General features: G+C 41.3%; 1 protein-coding gene across 1 annotated transcript in view; it reads left to right on the top strand.

Moving 5' to 3' along the window:
* Positions 1-17,744, top strand: part of tln1 (talin 1) — a 107,046-nt gene that overhangs the window by 66,021 nt on the left and 23,281 nt on the right. Inside the window, exons 22-44 of the mRNA XM_042394404.1 lie at positions 76-204; positions 1,389-1,502; positions 1,957-2,070; positions 2,515-2,649; positions 3,016-3,144; positions 3,362-3,464; positions 3,946-4,154; positions 4,590-4,709; positions 5,158-5,355; positions 6,888-7,027; positions 7,111-7,204; positions 7,557-7,646; positions 9,085-9,207; positions 9,391-9,534; positions 9,663-9,824; positions 11,370-11,510; positions 12,865-13,046; positions 13,791-13,923; positions 14,555-14,656; positions 14,809-14,979; positions 16,042-16,290; positions 16,570-16,689; positions 16,821-16,967. Of these exons, the coding sequence (XP_042250338.1) occupies positions 76-204; positions 1,389-1,502; positions 1,957-2,070; positions 2,515-2,649; positions 3,016-3,144; positions 3,362-3,464; positions 3,946-4,154; positions 4,590-4,709; positions 5,158-5,355; positions 6,888-7,027; positions 7,111-7,204; positions 7,557-7,646; positions 9,085-9,207; positions 9,391-9,534; positions 9,663-9,824; positions 11,370-11,510; positions 12,865-13,046; positions 13,791-13,923; positions 14,555-14,656; positions 14,809-14,979; positions 16,042-16,290; positions 16,570-16,689; positions 16,821-16,967 (3,249 nt within the window). The remainder of the gene's footprint in view (positions 1-75; positions 205-1,388; positions 1,503-1,956; positions 2,071-2,514; positions 2,650-3,015; positions 3,145-3,361; positions 3,465-3,945; positions 4,155-4,589; positions 4,710-5,157; positions 5,356-6,887; positions 7,028-7,110; positions 7,205-7,556; positions 7,647-9,084; positions 9,208-9,390; positions 9,535-9,662; positions 9,825-11,369; positions 11,511-12,864; positions 13,047-13,790; positions 13,924-14,554; positions 14,657-14,808; positions 14,980-16,041; positions 16,291-16,569; positions 16,690-16,820; positions 16,968-17,744) is intronic.

Here is a 17,744-nt window from a genome sequence, read left to right as displayed (position 1 = left end):
CATACTTTATCATTTCAATTAGTCTGTATAATAACCCATATAGTATTATAATGATCTATGTGCATGTCACCCAAGGGTGCAGCAGCAAACCCTGACAGTGAGGAACAGCAACAGAAGTTGCGAGAGGCTGCTGAAGGTCTCCGCATGGCCACAAATGCTGCTGCCCAGAATGCTATCAAGAAACGGCTGGTCAACAAGCTGGAGGTAAAAAGGAAGGAGGTGGAGCAAAGGGCTACAGAAAAACCCCTGACTGTATTTTATGTTGCCTACACAGAATTATCTGACTGACCATTAGGTCCTCATCAGATAAATTAATAAAAAAAAACAAACAAAGCTTTTTAAATGAATGTATCATTGGTCCCAGTGGATACAATCATTCTATATCCAACCATGGTTGGAAGTTTATATCTATAGTTCTATAAAGGATTGTCAACAAAGCCCATGCACAGAGTCTAACCAACAATTTGTTAGTCCACCTCTCAATACTTTCTGACTTCTCTGCCCTGTGTGTGTGTCTCAGCTCCAAGCCCGTTGGTTCCTCTTACTGAAGACATAAATCTTTAAAAACAGCTCACCAATATATAGTTTCAGCCCAGTTGGTAGTTGGCGAGGGTCGAAAACCAGTTTGCAATTGGCAAAATTTTGCCTGTAGGCTAAAAAATTCTCTCCTCTAATATCTCTGTGACTGTCACATGACCACCTCTCATGTTAGTCATGTAGTGTTTTGCTTTAGAAAGACATTTTTTAGCATCTAACTTAATGTCAAAGCATTCCCTCTTTATTTCTGTCACATTACAGCTCTGCTCCAATGATACGTTGACAGCTGGATTCGTTTTTAAGATCATTTTTATTGTTCCTCCAATACATTTTACGTTTTTGTCTACTGATTTCTGACAGCAGGACTTGAAGCTCCGCACAATGAAATTCCTCTTCTACACTTGTTCACAAATGGAGCTGAACAATTTTGGGGTGTTAATGATCAAATCTCAAATGTTCACCTGGAACTCTCGTATGAGCAAACATCAGAAGAAGTTTTAGGACAAGAGTATGAAAATACTCTTGCATGAGGCCCAATATCTGTTAGGGCCGCATAAGACAAATATTACTTCTACAATATTATGCTGCCGCTATCAGTAGCTACTGGAAGTTGTGTGCAACTGGAGTCAGAAGATATCCAGGGATATGTGACAACTAAACATGTTTTAGTGGTTTAAAGGGTCATTAAAACAACAAGCACCCTCATATTAATTCTGCTAACTAACTAATATTATCTGTTAATGTAGTGTTAGCTACTTTAATCAGTTATACAACTCATACTAAATTACATTTATTGCTAGTGTCATAGTCACATACAAGCTAACGCATGTCTGTTTCCTGTTTCCTGTCAGAATGCTGCCAAACAGGCAGCAGCAGCAGCCACTCAGACAATAGCTGCAGCTCAGCACGCTGCCTCGTCCAACAAGAACCAGGCTGCCCAGCAGCAGCTCGTCCACAGCTGCAAGGTAAACGCATGACCTACCTGCCTACACTGCACAGATGGTACTTACAGACAGAGTGGCCTTCTCTATTCTCATTGCCATTTTTTTGTCCTTTCTCTTGCTCTCTTCACCCTGTATTATTCTTTCCCATTTTTTGTTTGTATCTTTCTAAGTTTAGTTAACAGAAATTTAAAAACATCTATTTTTGAAGTCAAACAAATGTTAAATACCTACTGCACAGACAGAAAATTGAATGGCAATCTGACTGGTACATAGAATAAAAAAAAAATCCCTTTTGATTACAGTGTTTTTCCCTTTTCTGAATATAGCATAGTACTACAGATTTGTATGCTGTACCAGTAAAGGATGCAATTTAATTTCAGTTTGACTTGAAATGAGATAAGTACATATGCTGTAGGTAAATTAGTCAACCATCATGTTTTTAATGCAACGTAATGTCATATGTGTGTGACATCAGGTGGTGGCAGAGCAGATCCCTCAGCTGGTTCAGGGAGTCAGAGGCAGCCAGTCTCAGCCTGACAGTCCCAGCGCTCAGCTGGCCCTCATCAGTGCCAGCCAGAACTTCCTGCAGGTAACACCAGCACCATTCACTCAGTGAACAGGGGCAACACATTTAGATTTTTCCAGTACTGCAGAAGTTCCTATAGTAGTGAATTAGTACAATAACAGACTCCTAACAGAACAGAACATACAGTACATTTGACACAACAGTATAGTGCAGTAGTGTGTAACGTAATGGACACCCCAGCTTTCTGGTGATATGCTGCCCCCAATTGGTTTGGAGTGTGAATTGACAGGTGTCCAATTCTTACATATAGCACCTTTAAACCCATTGATTTGAATGACCCTTTCACCTTCCCTCTAGTTCCCCCTTCAAGACAAACATAAGGTATTTTAAACCCAGTCGTGGTAAGAATAGCTAAAGCATCAGTATGTTCTTTGTCCCTACAGCAGTTAATATCGTGAGTTTGTCGTGTTTAAATTAAAGTCAGTTCTAATAGTTTGTCTCTTCCAGCCTGGTGCTAAAATGGTTACAGCCTCCAAAGCCACAGTTCCCACCATCAGTGACCAGGCCTCAGCTATGCAGCTCAGCCAGTGTGCGAAGAACCTGGCCAGTGCTTTGGCTGAGCTTCGCACTGCCTCACAGAAGGTACTACTCTTCTGCATTCACTAATATGTTTTTAATAATTCCACAGCTGAAGCTCCAGAACTTTATCTGTCTCAACTCTACTACAAAGAGTTTGTTATTTTCAGCACTGTAGTGACCGTACTGACTGAACTGATACTATTAAGTCTAGTTAGATCACAAGGCATCAAGATTTGAGTGTTACGAGCTCAAATAAGTTATTTTAACTTTAAAGTTTACTTTTTTTTAAGTTAACTTTTCTGTTGCATTGCTAATATGAATTGTGTAGAGGGAGGCAGGGCTGGGTGATCATTAAATATTGTTATTTATTATTATTATTAGTAGTAGTAGTAGTAGTTTATGAATCATATTGTGATGTAATATCAATAGGCTCAGGAAGCATGCGGCCCGTTGGAGATAGACAATGCTCTGTCAATGGTGAGAGGTCTGGAGAAGGACATCCAGGAGGCCAAGGCTTCAGCTGACGAGGGCAAACTCAAACCACTGCCAGGAGAGACTGTAAGACACACACACACACACACACACACACACACACACACACACACACACACACACAAACACGCAGTCTTTATTCCTTACCAGATTGTGCTATGACATTAACTAGACCTCCCCAGCAGAAGAAGCTTCATTTGTCTGGTTTCCAAATTGTGGAAATGTATTTAGAACAGTATGATTAACAGTTTCTCTTCTCCCCTATCTGCTTGCTGTTGTTCAGCTTGAGAAATGCTCCCAGGATCTGGGTACCAGCACCAAGGCTGTGAGCTCAGCCATTGCCCAGCTGCTGAGTGAGGCAACCCAGGGCAATGAGAACTACACAGGTGGGTTTGACATTAACACACTTAATTATATTTCAATCATTTGCTTTGACCATCCCATCATATCCAGAGATGTTCAGAATACATCTGAATGTGTTGTGCTGCAAAAGTACTGCAAATAGATATGACAGAAACCTACAAATTAAACATTACACATTGTTTTTGTAAAAAACAATGAAATACACTTTATTTTATTAGTCCATTTGATATTTTAGTTAAATGGTCCAATCAGAGAACTAAAAATGCACAGGTGGTATGACCAGATTCAAAACTCATTACATAACTATGACATTATGAAATAGATAATTATATAAATAAATTCAGAAATACATTGTATAACAATTAAACTGTGAAATAGTCCAGTAAATTTCTAAAACTCAGCTACTTCCTGCTCTATTTTACGTGAATAGAGTTCATTGCAGCTCCTTTTTTTTTTTTTTCTATTCCAGCTGTTTTTTCTAAAGTCTGTTCTTTCTGGATCCAGGTATGGCAGCCAGAGATGTGGCCCAGGCTCTGAAGTCCCTGGCCTCAGCTGCCAGAGGAGTCGCTGCCACCACAGACGACTCACCAGCACGCAATGCCACACTGGACTGTGCCGGTGCCGTCATGGATAAGTCAGCCAACTTGATCGAAGAAACCAAGAGAGCCATTGCGAAGCCAGGAGATGCAGAGAGTCAGCAGAGGCTAGCCCAGGTCAGACACAAACTGAGGGATACGGAGGGACAGATAAAAGGGTTGGAGTGTCAGTTATGCAGAGGCATTCAGATAACATAAAGCCAGAACAGACTCTTGACTGATCTTTTCAACACTGATAGTTACATTGTACTTCATTTTGTTACTGTCAAGATAAATATAATACTGTGTCTAGCTGGTAAACTAACTCTGGCTCTTGTGATTAGAAAACTAGCTGACATATGTTGTTGATGAAAGCATTAGTTTTGGCATGTAGTGACATGAGAATGTTAACTTGAGCTGTCTGTGAAATAAGACTGTTGGTTAGTGACAAGACAATGACTCAGCTGTGATGAAAATCAACCTGCGGAGACATGAAACTTGTTTTATTGAGGAATTCTAACACTGATAAGTGTGTGTGTGTGTGTGTGTGTGTGTGTGTGTGTGTGTGTATAGGTGGCTAAGGCAGTGTCTCAGGCCCTGAATAGATGTGTGAACTGCCTTCCTGGCCAGAGGGATGTGGACAACGCCATCCGCGCTGTGGGCGAAGCTAGCAAGACTCTCCTGGCTGATTCTGTTAGTACTGGCTACCTGTTTGTAATAAGAGGGATATTTTTCAGAGTTGTACTTGGGTTTGTGGGATTCATAGTGTTTCTAGTGTAGTTTACTTAATATAATATAGTATATAATAAGACAATTTAATATGAATCTTCAAATATGTATAATATGTTTGTAGTATTTTTTTCTTGTCCACTTGTAATTTTACAATAAATGTATTTTTTAATGTATTTCTTTTGTCAAAAACAGCCTATCCTCCATGAATGACAATGAAAACTTCTCCAAACTTGAGAATGAACAAATCTCATCCAAACTGACACATTCATAATTCTGTTAACCATTTCCCAGATGTTGGTACTATAGCAACCACCTACGTTTTCATTTCAATCTCTGTTTTTCCTCTTCTACACTGGATTATGTCTGCCATGTTGCTATTAAGCAGCTCTCATTGTTCTTCCCTCTGTAGTTCCCATCCAGTGGAAGGAGCTTCCCGGAGGTTCAGGCTCAGCTCAACGAGGTGGCAGCCGGTCTCAATCAATCAGCCAATGAGGTGGTCCAGGCATCCAGAGGGACCACCCAGGACTTGGCCAGGGCCACCAGCAAATTTGGACAGGACTTCAGCAACTTCCTCGAGGCTGGTGTCGACATGGCTGGAACATCCCAGGTCAGTATAATGGGAGAATACTTACATATGATGGTTTAAAGAGTAACTAGTAAACCTGCTTAAAATCTTGTTTTTGCTGACCTCCAGTGGTTTAACTTTTCACTGTGCTGCGTGATATACAGGTGTACCCCAGAATACTACAGTACAACTTCATTGTTGGGTGTGGATGAACCAGAGGTGAAACATGCTTGAAACTTTCAACCAGAGAGGGTAGAGAAACACTACATTTCAGTCTGCTGTAAAGTTACTATTTAATTACACTGAAATGTGATCCACTCAGCGAGGGAAATGACTGAATAATTTGATTAGATGAAATGAAATCATATTGGTCCTTACAGTGAATTTGAGCCACAGCAGCCTCAAAATGTAACACATCAAAGAAAAACAGCATAAATGAAAATTCAGGTAATGAGCATATGAACTCACCACCTCGTGATACATTTGCAAAACAATTTTCTTTATTGCCATAAACTTGCAGATGACTCCTGAATAAAAAGTCCTTTATGTCACCATTTTTTCATAAGACCCAAACTAGCAACGTGTCAGTCCGTTTCTCAATACTTGCTTACCCTGACTGTTGTTCTAAGCCCCAAGCCCATTTCTTTCTACTGAAGATGGAAATAGTTGAAAACGCCTCACAAAATAAACTACAGTAATGAAGGAATGTGTCACCCAGTGCAACGGTGTGAGTCATTTTTAATAGTTTTTGGACAACAATGGAGGTCGATAGCACAAAGGAATAGGATATATCAGATAACACACATAATATGTTGGTTTGGCTCTGCACATGAGATTTGTTGGTAATTACAAAAATGTAGAATAGCACTATACTTATCCTTTCAAAACTCAACATATATGCATCCAAAGATCAAGGTGACGTCCTCAAATGTCCTGATCAACAGTCCACAACCACAACCACACAACCTCAAAGATATTCAGTCCACTGTCATAGAAGACTAAAGCCACCAGAAAATATTCACATTTGAGAAGCTTGAGCCAGAGAATCTTTACATTTTTTCTTAAAAATAACTCAAAAGTGGTAATTGATGATCAAAATTAGTTATTTTTATTAATTATTATTTTTTATAATTAGTTAGCAATCAATAATTTTCTGTCAATTAACAAATTAAGTAATCAACTAATTGTTGCAGCTCTATATTTATTACAAGGAGAAGTGCCATAACCAGGCATTGTGTTTTAGTGATTCACCTCAATGTGATCATCCCTAAGTATATTTCAGAAACTACAGTACGGTTCGGCAATAAATGTAATGGAGCAGAAAGTACTGTATTTCCATCTTTAATTGCAAACAATGGAAGGCAAGCATTCAATTAACAAATATACTTAGTGACTTTGCATCTTTGCTGCCAGGAAATAGTAAATCTTTGTCTCTGGATTCCATCTTTATCGGGATAAGGAGGCATGAGTCATAAGGTTTTGAGACATAATCATTTAATTTCAGTGAATTTTTGTAAACAGCAGTTGTAAAGTTTCTGAAGTGCTCTGCATTGCTTCTTCCTGCTCTCTTGCAGTCTAAAGAGGACCAGACACAGGTGGTGTCCAACCTGAAGACAATCTCCATGTCGTCCAGCAAGCTGCTCCTGGCAGCCAAAGCCCTGTCCACTGACCCCGGCTCCCCCAACCTCAAGAACCAGCTGGCAGCTGCCGCTCGGTAGCAAGCATTTCTCTCCATCTCTCTGTCTGCTATTTTTTTATGCTTATGTGTCTCTTACATCTCTGAGCTTGTGTCCACAGGGCAGTTACAGACAGTATCAACCAGCTCATCACCATGTGCACTCAGCAGGCTCCAGGTCAGAAAGAGTGCGACAATGCTCTCAGGGAGCTGGAGGTAACTATAATAATACAACCATCCATCTATTAATCCACCAATCCTGTATCAGTGAGTGGGCAACTGATTCATATGTTGATTCTGGTTCACATGACAACCAAATATGTGTCCATTTTAATGTGAATTTCTTGACTTAAGCAATGATTGATCCAGACTTGTGCAACTATTACCTCAGGTCATGGATATGATCTGAAAAAAATGAAAATGGAAATTATTGATAATAAAGAAAATTAGAAATGAGGATTTAATGCAGCATTTAGACAGTGCAGTGGTCATGTGACAGTCAGCTGAGATGTGCAAGTACAGTGTGTACTTGTTGTGTGTATTGTGACTGTGTTGTTTGTGTGTGCAGTCAGTGAGGGGGATGCTGGAGAACCCGACTGAAGCTGTCAATGACCTGTCCTACTTTGACTGCATCGACAGTGTCATGGAAAACTCCAAGGTAGGACACACATGGCTTCTGGAAGTAACTATACAATGTGGTACTAATTAAGGCCATATTCAGACCAAATCAGGCGGTGCAGCTCACTGCCGCAGGGTTAAGCAGAGGTGTGTGGGGGTGCTGGCGTGTTTATTTGTGCTCTAGAACGTAAGCGCTGTGAAACAATCCAAAAATAACGTTTTATTGATCTGATTCACTGGCTTTCTCACTACCAGCGCTCCTTCTCTTTATTCACTCTCCAGCTCACTTGACCACAGCTGCTCTCTCTCTTGCTGGTGCTCTGAGCTCTTTCTCTTTCTCTCTTTTTTCCTCTCATCTTTTTAAAAATGAGTCAGGAAGCTGACAGCAAAGTCTAACTTTACTTTTAACGTCATGAAACGAAGAGAAATGTCCTCCCCTCCTAGTAACGTCTTTGTACTCCCTCATGGCAGGGTTTTACAGCTCTGATCAGTCTGATCTCCAGCTGTGATTGGCCACTGCAGCCTTCAGCCGCAGTGACGGTGGGTTGTGTTTCTCCAAAAGTTGACTCTGGTTCAACTTGCTGGCTGCAGGCCAGTGTTGCACCACTGCGGCCAAAACGCCTGCAGGTGAAACACATGGGAATGAATGGGAGGACTGGCGATTTTGCCACACCACCTGATTTAGTCTGAATACTGCCTAAAGGCAAAATAATGATGGAGTTCTGAGACTGTTGTTTAGGTCAGAGTTTCCTTATGTTGAGTTTATCAACAGTTGTTGATTTCCAGAAAGATTTCCTTGAAAGATTTTCTTGAGAGAAGAGCATCATTTCAACCCAAGTGAATATTCATCCATTATCCATTTTTATTGGAAACTTTATTCTTTACAGAAGTTGAATTGTTGAATTGGAAGACTCTAAGTTACTGGAAGGTTACCAATTCAACACACTATTTTACTCATTACTAGTCCAAAATTACATAGTTCTTTCCAGGAAACTTACTTGGAATTTATTAAGAGATATAAGGAATTTATGGACCTCTAAAATGAATAGAAATTGTATTTTCTTTGCAGACCTTTTAAACATTCAAGCCCATCCTGTCCATGTTTCTTTGTCCTTCCAATTGCTGTGCTATAAAGCAGAACATGTACAATAGTGTGGTTTTTCACTACTTTAAGGGGAAACTTTTGAATTTGTTATGATACTAATGTTAGTCCCTACCCTAGTCCCCTACACAAACAGCTGAACAAGAACTTAAGAACTGTTTAAACCAAATTTGAGGTTTTTTTAAGAAACTGTCTAATCAAAGATCAGGTAAAGAAGATAATGAATCTGACCAGACATTTGATGCCAGCATCAGTACTTGACAGTTTTTTTGGACCCTGCTACAGACATTTCAGTGGTTTGACATTGTGTATATCCCAGTTTGCCCACACAATGAAGTCATTCTCCAAACTAAAGCGTATGGCTTTCTGTTGACAGATCCTTGGTGAGTCCATGGCTGGCATTTCCCACAATGCCAAGAACTCCAACCTGCCAGAGTTTGGTGATTCAGTCAGTGGTGGCTCTAAAGCCCTGTGTGGTCTCACTGAAGCAGCTGCACAGGTAAAATCATCATTATTGAAGGTTACTTTATTATTGCTGTATTCCAAGACCACTTAAGAGATACCAGCTCAGAGATAAAATGGAGAAGGCTGGCAAGATGTGTGTTTTGGTTATGTTTGTAATACATGCACTTGACCTGTGGAGGTGGTTGTAAACTGACCAATGATCTGCTGATGTTCCTAGGCTGCCTATCTGGTGGGTGTATCAGACCCCAACAGTTCAGCAGGTCAAAAGGGCCTGGTGGACCCCGCTCAGTTTGCCCGTGCTAACCAGTCCATCCAGATGGCCTGTCAGAACCTGGTTGACCCAGCCTGCACCCAGTCACAAGTACATGCCACCCTCACTGCAACATCATGCTAATGACCACTTTTATCATCAGTCTTCTTCGTCTTGGTTAGTGAGACTGAATGTGGTTGAATCATTTATTTATCCCAGTGCACTGTTTCTCTGCCCAGGTGCTCTCTGCAGCTACCATTGTTGCCAAACACACCTCAGCACTGTGTAACGCCTGCCGCCTGGCCTCCTCCAAAACTCCCAACCCTGTTGCCAAGAGGCAGTTTGTCCAGTCAGCCAAAGAGGTGGCCAACACCACCGCCAACCTGGTCAAGTCCATAAAGGTTTGTAGTATGAGTCTTTTCACATTCATCATCAAAAGCAAATTAATTGAAAGTAAGTAATCCATGTTGAGAGAAAAGCAAATATATGGTTTGGATTTCTTACCCTAACCCTAACTCTGGTTAACCTTAAAGGCTGGGTAATTCTTCAAATAAACTAGTTCATACAGTTGCCATCAGACCATGTCTGTGCACACTCTCTCCTCCAAGGCATTCATGGTGTTATTCTCAGCTGTACACATGCAGAGTGATGGAAGTAGTTTTATCAGGAATGAAAAATAAGATCTTGATAGAGAAGTTCAAACCTGCCTACTCTTATACCTCCACACACACATCACTGAGTGGTTGTCAGTTTCAAAATGTTGCAAAAATTGTCCAACCCAGCTCCTCCCTATTCTGATGTTGTAATGGTGTGGAGGGTTGGCAAACTGATCCTTTACAGCAAGGGAACAGTCATAGTAAAGGACTTGAAGATTGATTTTTTTTCTTCCCTACAGTTATTCACTGACCTTGTGATTTTGGGGATTACCCTGAAAGATCACGGATAACCCTACTCTGAGTGTGGTGAATGGCCATTTTTGACCAAATAGTCCCAAGAACTAATGAGCCATAAAGGTGCTTTCACACAGCGAGTGGTTGCCACCATGGCACCCAGTTACCTCTGATCTTACCAAGCCTTACACCACAGACTGCTGCTTTCCACCTAGGTGTGGTCACAAGGTCACATGGCGAGTTGTGACAGCAAGTTGAAAAAGTTGAAACATCATGAACTCCAACAGCAGTGGTAAACAGCTGTGTGCGTTCATGAGAGTGGCAGCCGTCACTGCTTGCTGTCTGTTAACAATGTAAGAGCTACTAGCCCTTTTTGACCAACCAGTTCCAGGGAATATGGAATCACTGGAACTAATCTCAGGAAATAAACTAGGGACTTAAAGCCCCTTTTGCTCATTCCTGTTTGTGTTTCATCTAAAGAACTGTGCAGATCAGTGAAAAAATGACATGGCTTGTGAAACTGTAGGCCCTGGGCCATCAGGGCCATGCATACTGTGAAAAGCCCTGAAGATGTGGTACTAATGTTGATGCTGTAAACGTCAATTATTATGTCACTTGATTGAATTAAACTGTGTTTTTACTTACTTACTCAACCTAGTTTAATTCTAGTCCTAATCCAGAACCAAACTGTATAACCAAGCAGGCTCCTGGCTTACTGTGTGTGTTCTGTTTTTTGCTGATTTAAATCAAAATACAAACTGACTTGATTCAGTTATAATTCAGTTTTGTGCCTATATGTTGCATTTAGCTTAAGTTATTTGTGTTTAATCCAAATACCACACAACAAACCTGTGACTATTGTATGATTGCAGCCTAAAGAAACTTTAGACTTTACACAGAGGGTTAAACAGGGGCTCAGCTCATTTTTGCCCAGGGAAAGTTAATCCGTCCATGTCCAGAACTGTCACATTACATACATATGTCATTAACTGTTCCACTGTTCTAGTAGCATGGTCTATTGGGAAGTTGTGATTCAGGACCATGTCCCCTGTGCAGGCTTTGGACGGAGCCTTTAACCAGGAGAACAGAGAGAAGTGTAAGGCTGCCACTGGACCCCTGATAGAAGCTGTGGACAATCTGACAGCCTTTGCCTCCAACCCAGAGTTTGCCAGCATTCCTGCTCAGATCAGCCCTGAGGTATGTCCTCACCTCAACCTCCACTCCAAACACTCAGTCACTGAAACATCAACTGTTACATTGATGAGGCTAAGTAGGTATTATCTCTCTATATAAAGCAAGGAATCTCTGTCTGTCTATATGAATGTATGTATGTGGGTTTATCCTTTGCGTATCTTGAGAACTGTTCATCTGATCTACTTCATACCTGGCGGGTGGATTGCTGGGGAAACGGGGAAGTACACTGTCAATGTGTGAAGTTGCTTGGATAAGAGGTTCTCCAGAAATATATATATAAAAATACCTCATAAAATCAATAACGTTGATAACGTTGGTTTGCTGCTTCTTCTGCCAGTGGAGTCAACAAGTGGAAATACGGACAGCGCCACTCTGCCATTGCAACCCACATTGTGGTCGGAGGTGGGATTACATCCATAGTGTTAATGACTTGAAAACGTTCAAGAGACTTAAGCTCTGTGTAACGTTACTGTGAATGAAACTCGACATGTACGTGTAAGACTTAGTGCTGGATGTCTCAGGCATGTTCAGAAATATATAAAAATACCTCATTAACAACGTTGCTTCTACAACTTTGATTTGCTTCTTCCTCTGCCTGTGGAGTCAGCGCGTGGAAATACGGAAAACACCACTCTGCCATTGCAACCCACATCGTGGTTGGAGATGGGATTACATCCGTAGTGATAAGAACTACCATAGAGAATAAATTGAAAAAGTTTAGAGAGTTAAGCTCTATTCTCGTTCCTCACACATAAGAACTTTGTATGTATGTTCAAGACATAGTGTAGGATGTCTCACGCACTAAATGAATGGGCACTACAGTTCATCCGATCAACTTCAGCTCAACTCAAAATTTTAGTCTCCAGATATTCTGCGTACGAGGTGTTTAGGGAACATTGGTAAATTGTAGCATCTACCAATAGCCTGCATGTGAGACGTTTAGGGAATATGGGTAAATTATAGCATCTACTGATACCCTCTGTGTTCGGCCTGTTCCAAGCATGTTTTGAGCGGGCACTGCGCTAATTAAGTAAGTTAAATCAGAAATGAAATGAGAGCATGATCTGACAATGATAGTTCACTGTCTGGTCCTACATTAAATAATTAAGTAGCACAGGATCAGTTTGTGTGTGTGAGTATTTCTATTCGCTTGTGCTGACTTGTTTCTCAGTTCTGTGCTCATTGAATGCAGTTGAGTCTGTAAGTAAGAAGAAAGCACTAGTAAGGGTGTGTACCTGTAGGTCAGGTAAGAATCTCGTGTGATTCCTTCCTGTGTCTCTAAACTGTACTTCTGGAGACAGTAGCATTCAGTATTTCTCACTTCAGCGAGTCATTCTCATCGACTCACCTTCCTCAGGGTCATGCAGCCATGGAGCCCATCCTGGTGGCAGCGAAGACGATGCTGGAGAGCTCAACTGGTCTGATCCAGACTGCCCGCTCCCTGGCTGTCAACCCCAAAGATCCTCCCAAGTGGTCAGTGCTGGCTGGACACTCCAGGACTGTGTCTGACTCCATCAAGAAACTCATCACCAACATGAGGTACACTCTGCTACTGCCACAACTACTAGTTGAGCTGTACCTTCTCTGGTAGATTCAGGGGTCATCTCCTGTTCTGACATAACCCCCTCCTTCTCGGTGATGTTAGATTGGTACTTCCACATTCAGCAGAGCCATTTCCAGCTCTACATTTATTGAATCTTAGTGGTTTTGTGAACAGGAAGGACAGACACTCACTGTAAATAATAACATCATAAAAATTCGGTTTAATGAGGCACTACCCTGCCTTGATCAAGCCTTACCGTTTCTACTACTGGATATATTTTAAAACATAGAGTGATAAAATACACACTAAAATGGCCCCTTGGACAGCTACAGTAATTAAAAATTAATGTTAACATTATGTGAACTGTAGTACTCCAGAGATAGACATCCACTCAAACTATTTAGCTGAGAGTCAGCTCTCTGTCGTTGGCTGACAGGATGGTCAAGAATAGAATCAAACTGGTGGAAACTATCTTAGTGTCAGTTGTCTTTGGTTATTTTGACACTCCTCTGTAACAGCTTTACATGTATGGGCATTCATGATGGAAAAACCCATCACCAACCAATATAGTGATATACTAATAGACATTTTAATGACTAATGGGAAAATAAAATGCACAATGACAATTCATACTAAGGTCTGCATTTTGTTAAACATGACTTGGAAAAAATAATGAATGAGGAGTGGAGAACCCAGATTGATGATTAATAACATCTCCATCTGCTTGTGTATTTGTGTAGAGAAAAGGCTCCTGGCCAGAGAGAATGTGATGATGCTATTGAGGTGCTGAATGGTTGCATCCGTGAGGTCGACCAGGCCTCTCTGGCTGCCATCAGCCAACACCTGACACCCCGAGAGGACATCTCCATGGAGGTAAACACACACACACACACACACACACACACGGTTTTATGTGGACCCAGTTACAGACAGATCTGTCAAGTAAACTGTCAGAACCTCTGTGTGTTGAGTTGTAAGTGAAGTTCTCTCAGGTTGTAGATCTGTTTTTTCAGTTTGTCATCTTAAATTTTCCTCATCTAAAATTATACTGTTTCTTTTCCTCCTTTGTTAATATCTAAAATTTCATGATGTATTCAGCATATTAGTTCAAAGTTCTACTTACTGAAGAAGAAATGAGATGCATTTGAAAATCTAAAAAGTGGACCTTTGAGCTTTATTTTCTAAGACAAAATATTCAAAACTTGAGGCTCACTTGCCAGCTTTTTCCAATGCTCTCAACATCCCACAGCCTTGAGAGTGCGGGTGTCAAGATTATTTTGTTAAGTATATTCTTACCAAGGTCAAGAATTAACTGTCAGACAATTCACATAGTCTTCAAGTGTATTCAGGCAATCAAATGATGGAGGAAAACTCATCATTGTAATGTAACAATGAGAATGCTGTTCCTGACATCTGACAACTATATTGGGAACGATTGAGAGGGGAGGTAAATTTGTGCTTGAGTGTATTAATTCACCTGTGTCCGTGTGTGTGTGTGTTGCAGGCTCTCCATGAGCAGATGGCTGTCTCGGTCCATGAGATCAGTAATCTGATTGAACCCGTAGCTGTGGCTGCTCGCTCTGAGGCTTCCCAGCTGGGTCACAAGGTAAAACACTGAATACTGGACTATGTTGCTCCACTGGTGGTCCATCTGAAGGGGGACTAGTGCCACCTGTTCAAGCCTGACATGTTTCTTTTATTCTAGAATCTGTGTTTTGAACTTGTCATGATGTATTTGATCCCCACACACTTTAACAGGTATCTCAGATGGCCAGCTACTTTGAGCCCCTGATCATGGCAGCCATTGGGACAGCGTCCAAAATCGTCAGCAGCCAACAGCAGATGGCTGTCTTAGACCAGACCAAGACCCTGACAGAGTCAGCCCTGCAGATGCTCTACACTGCCAAGGAGGCTGGAGGAAACCCCAAGGTACTGATGCTGTCACTCATCATACAGAGTCCTCAGGAGAAGCTGCTAGAGAAACCTGGCCAAATGACACAGCCCTTTAATTTTGAGACCGAGTCCTGAGTGGTGTAGCATAGCACAGGAACAATAATATGGTGAATTGTTGAATGCAATCTAGTAATTATTTAATGTGTTTTGTTTTGCTGACCTTAATAGCAGCTTCATTTGTCACTGAGTTCCTGTGTTTTTGTTACCTTTGAATGATAGCTACATCTACATTATATCTACATAGGGAGCGGGTCATCTTCCACGGAGCCCACCATGTTGCACTGCCATGTATCTACAGTAGCCCAGAACAGACAAACCAAACACTGACTCTAGAGAGGGCTGTTTGTGTTTTTTGTGAGTTTTGTGGCCACCGTAGGTTCTTCCACATGCTTGGAAGGGGAGAGGGAGGGGGAGGGGAGGGATATTCAATTGGTTGCAATCTGCAACCTCACTGCAAGATGCCACTAAATCCTACACACTGGTCCTTAAACATAACTCAATATTTTTCAAAAATATTGTAATTTATTATACTTATCATTAAATAGAATGTTTTAACAGCTACATAGATGTCCAATAGGAAGAAGGAAACACATCTGTTTCCTTCTGCTGCTGTGCATTATTAAAAGTGTTACATACTTTGTGAGTGCCGACTTCATTTTCTATTTTTGTGCCTTTTGGGTTGGCACCCATTATACTCTGAAGACATTTGAGTTGAGCAAGCCAGTTCTATTGTTTGAGCAGTATATGGTAAAGACAAGCTGCTGGTAAGTTATATCTGACAATGTAAAAGATAGCTTGATGATATCCAACCGTGTATCTGACTAGCAACACACTGTATAAATGATACTGTTGACAACTTAGCTTAGCGTCAGACTCACAGGAAAAGCTGAAGTAAAATTGCAAAACTAAGCCAAGAACTGTGAAACTGATGTTAAAGCAAGCCAGTAAAATACAATTTTAACAAGTGAGTTAAATGATGATATACATATTAAATAATATATTACTGTATTACTAAGTCACAAATGCTCCTTTTTCCAGGCAGCACATATGCAGGAGGCCCTGGAGGAGTCGGTGCAGATGATGAAAGAGGCAGTAGATGACCTGGGTGCCACTCTGGCTGAAGCAGCTGGTGCTGCTGGTGCTGTGGGTGGCATGGTGGACTCCATCAACGATGCCATCAATAAAATGGAAGACGCACCTGCACTTGAACCTGAAGGCACCTTTGTTGACTACCAGACTACCATGGTTAAGACAGCCAAGGCCATTGCTGTCACTGTGCAGGAGATGGTAAGGCATTTTGATAATCACCCAGCAGGCCTAAGTACTTAATCACATTCATCATGTGATGGACATTTCAGTCTGTAGTAATGTACAAATTGCAGAGTGAATACGATTTTGGAGAGGTGCATGTGTATGTGTGGCAGGAGTCTAATATATGATTAATTAGGGCCTATTTGTTGTCCTTCTCTGTGTATCCCCAACGTACTGGCACTCTGGGCAGTAGCCTATGTTGCCTATACCACAGACCACTACTGGTTACTAATAAGGTTTGTCATCTCTCTTCAGGTGACCAAGTCTAACACCAATCCTGATGACCTCGGGGGATTAGCCAACCAGCTGACCAATGAGTTTGGAAATCTAGCAGATGAGGCCAAATATGCAGCCATGACTGCAGAGAATGATGAAGTAAATAAAACCAGCCACATCTCAGCATGTTGTCTTTTGAGAGACACTTCACAGGCCACTCCAGCTCCACATGTCTCATTTTTCATCTTATTCATGCTGTTACTCAGATTTCTTTCTTTGTTTTGCCACAGATTGGTTCTCATATTAAGAAGCAGGTGGGTGAGCTGGGTTTCAGCTGCACAGGTCTGGTGACCAAAGCCGGAGCTCTGCAGTGCAGCCCCAATGACTCGTTCACCAAGAAAGAGCTGATTGAAAGCGCCCGCAAAGTCTCTGAGAAGGTCAGATCACAACCAATCACTTTACTCCTCTTCTTCCTCTTCTTTGACTTTGAGTCTTTGCTGTCGGCTTAACTCCCAATTTGGTTGTACTGCTGTCAGCAAGCAGCCGGGTATCTGGTTCAAGCATCGCTGCCTTCTTCAGAGCGATGTTTCAGTTTGAGTTGAGGATTCAGGCTTTCACTGGCTTCTTGTAATCTTACTTTAATGCTGAGTTAAGTTTAATCTGACTTCACTCAAATTATACTACTAGTATTCAGTAGCAGATAAACTCAATGTGAGGTGACATGACTTCAAAAGCAAATACTATTTTGTGGAAACACAAGACTTCATGTTACAAATAAATAAAACAAACTGAACTTTTTTCAATATATGCTCAACATTGTACCTGAATGCCTCTTGTGTAGACACATGAAGCACTCACTGATGCTGCTCTGCTAAATGTGCTATGCCTTCTGTGTAGACAAGTGGAAACTATGCTGAGTCTCTACCGTATTTTGCTGTCATTTATGGTCACACTAGCTTCTCTGTCCTCTCCTCTGCTCCATTCAGGTACATGGTCACCCACGTTTTGGAAGCGCTCAGTGCCCAATACACTATGACTGTACTTACGTGCATAAAACACAGCAAATACTTCCACAGGCAGTTCAAAACCAGTTTGTCTCATATATTCCGAGATTGTGGTGATTGTGAACCGCAGAAAATCTGAACGATCTAAGAGCTCAATATGATTGATCCACTTTATTATAGCACCTTATTTTATTTTTAAATGCAGCCCAT

This window comes from Thunnus maccoyii, chromosome 19, assembly GCF_910596095.1.
Source record: "Thunnus maccoyii chromosome 19, fThuMac1.1, whole genome shotgun sequence".
NCBI classification, from domain to species: Eukaryota; Metazoa; Chordata; class Actinopteri; order Scombriformes; family Scombridae; genus Thunnus; species Thunnus maccoyii.
This window is presented reverse-complemented; position numbering and strand designations above follow the sequence as displayed.